The sequence below is a fragment of the Macrosteles quadrilineatus genome, unplaced genomic scaffold, assembly GCF_028750875.1.
Source record: "Macrosteles quadrilineatus isolate MER2022 unplaced genomic scaffold, UCM_ALF_1.0 Scaffold_5__1_contigs__length_97177068, whole genome shotgun sequence".
Taxonomy (NCBI): Eukaryota; Metazoa; Arthropoda; class Insecta; order Hemiptera; family Cicadellidae; genus Macrosteles; species Macrosteles quadrilineatus.
In genome coordinates, this window is record NW_026542598.1 from 74,253,347 (window position 1) to 74,262,790 (window position 9,444).

General features: G+C 36.2%; 1 protein-coding gene across 4 annotated transcripts in view; it reads left to right on the top strand.

Annotated features, from left to right (window-relative positions):
* Window positions 1-7,046, top strand: part of LOC128994124 (uncharacterized) — a 63,057-nt gene extending 56,011 nt beyond the window's left edge. For all 4 annotated transcript variants that reach the window (XM_054418412.1, XM_054418410.1, XM_054418411.1 and 1 more), the window contains 5 exons: window positions 1,463-1,559; window positions 2,128-2,273; window positions 2,825-2,958; window positions 3,186-3,340; window positions 3,996-7,046. In XM_054418412.1, the coding sequence (XP_054274387.1) occupies window positions 1,463-1,559; window positions 2,128-2,273; window positions 2,825-2,958; window positions 3,186-3,340; window positions 3,996-5,605 (2,142 nt within the window). In that variant the 3' untranslated portion in view covers window positions 5,606-7,046. The remainder of the gene's footprint in view (window positions 1-1,462; window positions 1,560-2,127; window positions 2,274-2,824; window positions 2,959-3,185; window positions 3,341-3,995) is intronic.
* The last annotated feature ends 2,398 nt before the right edge of the window (window positions 7,047-9,444 follow it).

The following is a 9,444-nucleotide window of genomic DNA, read 5'->3' on the forward strand; positions in this document are numbered from 1 at the left end:
ATTGCCGTCGTAATATACAGTATTGTGACATTGCCCAACCATACAGGTTATTGACGTCGTAATATACAGCACTGTGACATTGAGTAAAAAATCGGGGGAAAATCAGTCTTGTACATGGATGCAGACAGCTTTGTGTTAGTAAAAAAAATCGGGAAAAATCGGATCCATCAAAACCGGATCCTGCCCAAGATCCGGAATTTTTTGGATCCGTTCGGGTGTCTGTTCTAGCTGGGATCCGGCGGATCCGATAGTCCGATATCCGGATCCGACCATCACTAATTAAAACTAGGCCTACTTAAAGTCTCATTTTGGTATTGCAAGAAATTATTTATCAATGTTATAATAGGTAATGTGGATGACCATTATTACTCTTACGAGTACAGTAAAACCCCTCATATCCAACTCCGGCATATCTGACCTTAGGTCCCAATAAAAGGTGTTGCGACTCCTAAGTTTTGTACGACCCTTATGTACATATCAGTGGTGTGCGAGCAGCTCGAAATTATTAGCCGAGCCAAGCCTCATCTACTGCAAGCTCAAGAGATTAAACGCAAGGTCAGAAAATCAAGCTTGAGCGATTTAACGATTGCAAAGTAATTGGGATTGCAGAGCTCGTATGCAAAGATTGTGCGTTGTGAATGATAAAGTTTCAGTAATCATAGGGGACTTTGGTGATGTTTCTGCAATTGTGGGAGATGTTTAATATTTTTCTGAGACCCTGAAGTGGATGATGATGTCCACAGGACTGCGGTAGACGTACAGAATTTTGCCATGACCCCAGAAAATGATAACAATTTTTCTATGATCCTGGGAGATGTTCAGGATTTTGCTCCGGTTGTGGCTGACGATGATTATTTCCATGAGCATTGAAAAACCATGATGATATTACCATGATAAAATTGTGTATGTATATAAGTAGACCTACGGAATCATAGTAATAATTTCTCATATTCAATTAACACTTTTTTAAGTATAGTACAGAACATTTTCTCAATTTCTTAAAAGATTATTTTATAATATGTATTCATTGTTATTTATAGTTTTTGTGTGTGAAATGAATAAAGTTTCTGACAATGGTATGATCTTGTCATAGTCTGATATGAGGGGTTCTACTGCATCAATAGCATTACATTACAGTGAATTTATTTTTTATAAGAGACTCAAATATTTCTATTAAAATAATGAGTGTGTTAGCAAAGTAATTTTGTAATCTAAAACGCACCCATTGTTACAATTTTACAATATAAACCAAGTCCAGTAAATGAACTATGATTGAAATGTTACTGTTTTGCAATAGCCTAGTATTTAGAGTGGTTTTCTTCATAATCTACATAATACTTAACATGGCAGTTCTTGTATAGCTTGTTCAATATCGCTTCAACACGGCTTTGTTTACTGTACTTGGCCAAGTTGTAACATGTAAGCAGTGATGGAAACATGACTAACAGTTCCGGTTTTCCAGTGGAAGAATTATGAAGGTGGAGTGGAAGAAGCTCTCACCATGTGTGCTGCGGAAGATGAAGAAGATAATCCCCAGGAGTCTAACATTATCTCAGAAGGTAATGAGACTTTCCTACACACCAACCATTGATCATAGAAACAAAACTCATCTCCCATCTGTACTACTTAGTTGTTTTTATTCTCTTTGATTTAATACAATCAACAGAATTCAACCAAATACCTTGTTAAAAGTTAAATTAAAACAAAATTGGAAACATATTAATAACCTACTAACACTTTTATCTAGAACACAAGGTCCTAGGTTTTTGAGGTATTTTGTTGGGATAACAGATAACAGGCTTACCTGAATGTGAAAGAGTCTAATGCGGCACAAGAAAAACAACTTTTTCCCATTCAGGTGTAAGCCTGCTATCCCTTAACAAATCCTGCTAACTCGATAATCTGATTATTTATTTAAAATCACCTGTAAGCCTGAACCAATATTTTCTCCCTAAGAATTGCATTAATAAATTTGTTCATTTGAATCCCAAGTATCCTAAAACTTCCCATACAACCCAGTAAACATTTTTCCACTCAAACATATACTTGATCACAACCTCCTACCTTATGTTTGGCCTTGAAACCTTTCTGATGTTGATCATATGTACAAGACTGATATTTGCGTAGGTGTGTTCAGAAGGCCTCTCCACAAGCCGCCTCGGTCCATGCGACCCAACCACTCGGACTTCAAGCTGGTGTGTGAGTCGCTAGAGGATATCCGAAAATTGGTCGATCAGCTGAGTCAAGTCGACTCACAGACTTCCCAAGACGAGGTTGTCTAAAACTTCCTACTTAACTCAAATTATAGCTAAACTTTAGAACCAATTTAAAATTATATGCGTACATGAAAATGCAGTAGAGTAGACTAGTAACTTATTAAAATGTATACCATTAATGTTTCCAACGCAAAGGCCATCGATTCAATTTTAACCAATTGAATTGGCAATTGGAGAACAAAGAAATAATGGTGATATGTTGATTAATGTCACTCAATATTTTCATTTTGTTTCAATTTTTAAATGTCATGTATAGGTGAATGTTGTGGACTCCATTCACTTTTGGTTTATTTTGGTCCAATCAGGTTTACATGCAATCACCCACAATATTGTCCTAAAAAGCTTATTCTTTACATGGAAACTCGCTAAAATCAATGATAAATGTTTGTTTGTGGAAAATTTAAAAACGTTCCATGTCTTTAGGGTTATTGGAACCTATTTGTTCAGCACATTTTTTTATTCTTGACAAAAAATTAGTGATCCTCATTATTGATCCTAGTTAGTTTTATTGTAATCTCCAGTAACTAACGTGGAATGATTTCACCCAGGGACCAAACGCCGCTCTGGTTAGAGCTCTTCAGAACATCATCACTGATCTAGAGCCCAGGGAAGCCAAGATGGAGCTGGCAGTGTTCAAGACACGCAATAAGATGAGGAACGAGTGGCTTGACCTTCAAAATAGGTGAGAAGAAACATTAAACTAACCCTCTACGGTTCACACTGTTCTTTCCTGCAGCAATTGCACGATATCAATTTTATTTGGTTACTTGAATTTTGTGATTTTATTCATGAAAAACTATTCATGCATACATCTTTAAACACAGCTTCGACAGTAATCCTCCACATCAGTTTGCTTTTGAGTTAAAAAATAACGTAGAAAGCATTAAAGAATTGTACATCATGTTGCAGGAGTCCTAACTACGTGGATCCTGGCATTGCTTATTGGGAACGAAAAGAAAAAGAAGAAAAAAGTGGAATGAATGAAGAAAAACTAGGAGCAAACTTGGGTATGGACGTAGGGGTGCCTGGAACATCTGCTGATGGGCTAACGGATGATGGAAAACGTAAGTTTCTGTGGAAAACATTGGTTGTTAAATTGGTATAGCCTTTTCTTTATAGCTTGATTTTTAATGAAACTAGCCAACTAAGAAATTATAGGCCTTTTTTATGTAAGAGGTCCTAATGGTGTATTTTGCGTAAGAGCCTTAATAGATTGTGACTCCCAAAGATCATATATTCTGTCCAGTACAGCTACCAAAGTAGGGTATGCTCGCTTCAGTTTGTGTTGGTTTTTAAATTGTTGATAGCGAGTAGTGCTTTGAGTTAGGATAGTAAAATCTACCTGAGTAAGAGACGTAAGAATACAATTGATCTAGAGGCTATATCTCCAAATGAATACAATTGTACGTGCAGACTTCATATACCCAATACATAATGATATCCTTCTGATGAAATACCAAAGGTGCCAGTAACTAGATTTACTCGACTCTTCTTAAAGTATAGTTCCTGTTAGGATTATTACAAAAATGCCTAAGAATATTTATTTTTTCCATTATTTGAATTATTGTTGGATTTTATGTTATTTTAAACTAATAGATATTACTATTTTCTGCAATATAAGATATATTTCCAACCCTTAACCAAAATTTTATAAAAAATCGCATTGAAATAGTTTGTTATCTTATTAACTAACCTGTACAATTTTTCATGTATTTTTAGGTGAAAGGCGAACAAGAAGAGAATCTTCTTTAAAACTTCTTTCTAAAGAAGAAAATGGTATGGATGACGAGTCCCAAGAGGAAAGTCCCTTAGATTTTGATGATGATTCAGAAGATGAATGGTTTGCAAGTAAAAAAGACAAGGAAATCAAAAAGAAGAAGGAGAAAAAACTCATGTCGGCGAAGAAGATGAAAAAGTTGGCTGATATATCGGATAAAATGCAACAATCAAAAGATTCTGATAAGCTAAATCCACTAACTAGTACAATTAAAAATAACTACAACAACAAAGTAGGGTCCAGTATAGAGCCAGTGAAAATCAAAGAAGAACTCCCTGATCCAGATGAAACTTACAATAAGTTACCCTCTAAAACTTTGGAACAGGCAAATGTAGATCAGACAAAAGAAAGTTTACCACCTAAAAAGCAGTTTATATCTGTCAAAAAAGAATTCATGGAAGGTTCTCAGCCAAATGCCATGACAGCCCCTGTTGTGTCATCACAACACAGCGTCATTCAGACCCTGGTACCTCCTGTCAATGCGACAAACGTCAAAATGGAGAAGGCTTCCAAGCCGATTGCACCTGATTTGTCGAAAGTAAAGCGTTCCAATTCCCCTGAGGGCGATGTAGTTTATATCAGTGACTCTGAAGACTCCCCAGACATCAAACCCAGCCTCAAATTGCTGAATCAGCGGAATAATGTAGAAACAATAAACTACGTAGTTCCTCAACAACAACCACCGATGGGAAATTATATACTTCCAGGCGCTCCTCCTAACCAAGGTCAGTTTGTACCAGTAAATGTCGCTCAACCACAAGTCTACCAGCCAACCCAGCCTATTGCTTATCAGATGCAATCTCCTCAACAGATGGTTCAGCAACCTGTTATAAGACCGAATCCCACCATCGTTAGGCTCCAAGCTACCCCCACACGGCCCAATATTCCGCAAAACCAGAAATTTGTGGTTTTACAACCGAATTCTAACAACACCAATCAGCCTAACCAGTTTGTCAACAAAGGACCAAGGGCTCAGAATAATTTCCCGACTACGCCTACGATGCAGAATGTGAACTGGTTCGGAGGACGGGGTGGGTCTCCTAGGAGTAACGCGACCTACTCTCCCAGACAGAGGGGACCGTTGGTCACGTCTCCCATTCAATCACCTAGAGGAAGAGGTTCGCCCAGAGGATCTCCAGTCACTCCGCCTCGCGGTGGACCGAGGTTCTCAGGTAGAAGTCCGGCAACACCCAACTCCATGAGAATGCCAGCACAGGTGGGTCCTAGAATTCCATCGCCATTGAGAGGTAGAGGACCCGTCGCAGCGGTCAGGCCGGGTCCAGTGAGGAATCTCAACTTTAACAGAAGTCCAGCGAAACCTGTGAGCAAACCAGTGAACGAATTCCCTCCTGAGAGTGACTCACCGGACATAGAAGGCACTCTGGTGGTCAGTATGACAGACACTGGTGGTTTCGGTTACGCCGTGATGTTACCGGACGGTGGAAAAATTAGTTTGACTCAAGATCAGTTAGCGAAAATAAGATCCGACAATGGAGGAACATTGCCTAAAAGATGTAAAGTTCCTCTCAACACTCCTTCAGAACTTGACTAGATCAACTTTTAGGTTGTGTACAAATTATTTTATAACATTGACCCTTTGTGATTGAATGGTTCATATAGTAGATATAAAAGTAAGTGACTTCATTATAGCTTAGGATATTCAACGTGTGAGCAAGACACTGTCACTTTGGCTTCACATCATTGACATAAAAACCAAGGTAAATTTAAGGAATTTTAAAGTTCAAATTCAAATTTTAACTTAAGGCAACAAAACTGTATGGTTACGAGTCAGAATCCTTTGGAAATAATAATCTCAATTTGCCTATCACTTAAAAACAAAAATGCACTGTGCTAAAGTCTTGATATACTTGAGTACTATACACATTTTTTTCTGAAATGTACCTATTTCAGAACCATTTTTTCCTGTTAGAATACTTATTGTAGAAAATGGTGTTAAAATTGTAATTCAGTCATTTGTGTTAAACTGTACAAAATTACCAGTAGTAATTAAATGTATATTGGTCATTGATAAATGGCTGATTCTACCATCTCTACAGCAAAAAGAAAATGTATGATAACCCGATTCAGGGAAAATCACTTGATTTCCCTTCATAAAAATATCTAACAGTGATACTTTACAGTTTCCTACAAATAAACATCTAACAATTTTTTTAACTAAAGCATTCAAGCAACTATTTATAAGCATGAAGCATTCTACCACAAAGGGTATATTTATGATTTGTACATATCTGTATTTAAAATAGATTGTGAATTTTACATGTTATAAAGTTAAGGAAAAACTATTTTTATATTCAGTTATAAAATTAAATTTTGTTTTAATTTTAAGTAAAATAATGTTAATATGTATGTACATTTGTAAATCTAAAATAATGATATTATTAAAAATTACTATATTTTTCTCTTTAAGTTTTAGCTAACCACCAAACTAAAACAAGGATCTGTAAAATCTTCCAAATGTTTTTGGAAACCTTCCAATTGATATGAATGGAGTAGTATTTTATACCTTAACAAAAGGTTCATTAGCAAAGATAGAATTTTGATTGATTGATATGACCATGGATTATTAATAAATCATGAACCTACTGGTAAAAGGTAGGCTGTTAAGTAGATAACCATACACTAAACTCACAGGATCTCATTATATTTTATTGTTTTCTTTGTAAATTTGTTTACAGAAACGTGCAATATCAGTTAGTATCAAAGTCTATCTAGTTTTTTTTTTGTCTGAGAGTTTTTTTTTACACATTTTGATTTTAATTCTCTATGAAAATTAATTGTATTGTTTGTAGAACACAATTTTATGTGTTGTATTTTTCATTTGCGAAATAGTGTTTAGCTTGTAAATATTTGTAACAATGTTTCAATTGTGAAAGTTTTTGCATTTTAAGAATTTCTTACTATTGTTTCGTAGTGATTGTCCAATTTTAGTATTGTTATCACAGATATGTTTGTTTTATAAATATAAAAAATGAATCGTGGTCCAGTTTTGTATTCTGTTATTTACAACCACTGGATTTGAATCATGTAAAAATCAAGCATATAAGTTAGCAGGATTGTATTGTAATAATACTTTGCTATCTATTTACTTATTTATTTCATAGCCTCCTCTAATCCAAGGCCGCGGTGAGACAAAAGTGGCCCACTGTCCCCACAAACAGAAACAGCTGTTCAACAATTTATAATAGAGCATGGCAATGTTTATGTTTACAGTTTGTTATTACCATAGCAACAGGATGGCCAGTGCATTGCCGCACACTAAAAACCTGGTTTTTGAGGAGCCTAATGTTAATTATTTGTACTGTAAATGGATTTGTAATTTTTACAGGATAAATACAGGATCTATATGTGACAACTAACTAGTTTAGTACATTAGTAAAATACCCCAACCGCCCGAGTAGGCCCCTACTTATAGGTTTGCTGCAACAGGGAGAGATACTAAATTGAAACTTATCAAAAACATCTATGTCAGCTAGATAAAGCTCCAAAATAATTATGAACATTTTTAAAATTCATGAAACAAAATGGCGGCCATTTAAAATTTTGTTTCTTAAATAACTTAAAAACCCTTGAGTTTACAAAAATGTTCCAAGAATATCGTAAACTTAATTACAAATCAATTGACACCCTAATCTTCAAGATTGGATGAATATTAACTGAGATATGGCAACATTAGTAATGTTTTTTTTATCAATTATCAATCATTTAGGATGGCTTAAAAATTGCACACCTTTTTACTGCCTTTAAAATTTACACTAAACACCCAAACCTTTGAAATCAGCTGTGGTGAAAGTCAACGTACTTGTTTACAAAATAATCAGCTGATTGTATCGTTGTCTGAAGATGTTATTGTTTATTCAATGTAGTCAGTTCCTCTAACTTTTTACATTCACTTTTAAAGTGTACTCAGACAAACCACTTGGACACTGCACTCAAATCAAGTAAACAGAACCACCACCCTTGAGGGAACCACGACTGGTTGAGGGGGGCAGGGGCAGGCCCGGCTGTTTCGCCGGTATGTGTGTTCATCTCCTAACTCCTTAATGTACAATGCCCCGCTGGCCGCTACCCGCTGGGCCGTTTAGAACAGCCGGTCCGGCGAAGTAGAGAATATCCGGTGGTTTCGCCGGAGCATTTTCCCGGGACCGGAGACGTGTGGGCCATGAGAACTGCGACTGTACGTGTATACTTACGAAATTGTCATCCAGACGCAGCTGCTGGTTAGCATAGGATCAATCTATTTATTTATATGTCACACAATGTACAGCGAACACAGTACCTATCACAAAAATAAAATAATCGGATACTGTTCAAGCTGGCTGTTGTGAATTCATTTTTTCTTTGCTTATTCAAACAATATCACACTAAACTTTTACAATGACAAGGTTGCACAGTATTACAGTTTTACGGTTAGGGTCAAGGCAGTGGCCCTAAGACCTGTCAAAGTTTACGGTGAGATAATATGGGTGAAAGGTTTGTGGGTGTTTGGTGAGGCTATTGTGCATATTGGGGATTTATGGCGTAATTTGTAGTTATTGTAGTATTGTAGTTGTTGAATGGGTGGTGTTGCATAGCCTCCTAAATGGTATATGGTGATTGCGGTTGGTTGGATTTTGTTGTAGTTCGGGATCTTGGAAGAATATAATCAAGGCAACACTAAAATGTGGCCTTGATATAATGCAAGCTTTTGACGGTTATAAGTATACAAGCAAGTAAGTATACAAGGTTTAATACTTTCTATTGTTGTTGTCTAACTGCAACAGTATAGATTTCCCATCCTTATGGAACAGCTGAAGCCAATTTTATTGTTAATTCTGTCCGGTTTTCTGTAGATGTCGTGTTTTGTTTACAATTTGTTTCTTGTTATTTCAGTACGTAGTTTAAAACATCGTTTAACCTAATAAAACTATATAATCATAAACAATAACTTTTCACTAGCTATATAACCAAACAGTGAGACATAAATAATGAGAAACTAACCCTGAAATAACAGAATTTTTTTCAAACAAAACACGACATCTCTACAGAAAACCGGACAAAACTAACAATAAAATCGGCTTCGGCTGTTCCATAGCTTAATGCTACAACTAACGGGGAGTATGTTTTATCTATGAACTAATCAGGCACAGATCCAACCAAGGCCACACTAAAAAAACGTTACTAGTCCTGAAAATAAGTGTTTACCGGACGAGTGTGGTCGTTCCCGTGCGAGACGAAGTCGAGTACGGGATTACCATACGAGTCCGGTACACACATTTTGGACGAGTTACGTACGATAGTTTACGCCATACTACTAAATCCGTACAAATCCTTATTTCCACCAACTAAAGGACTAAAATTCACTAGTAATAACCTCTCATGTTTTTGTTTATA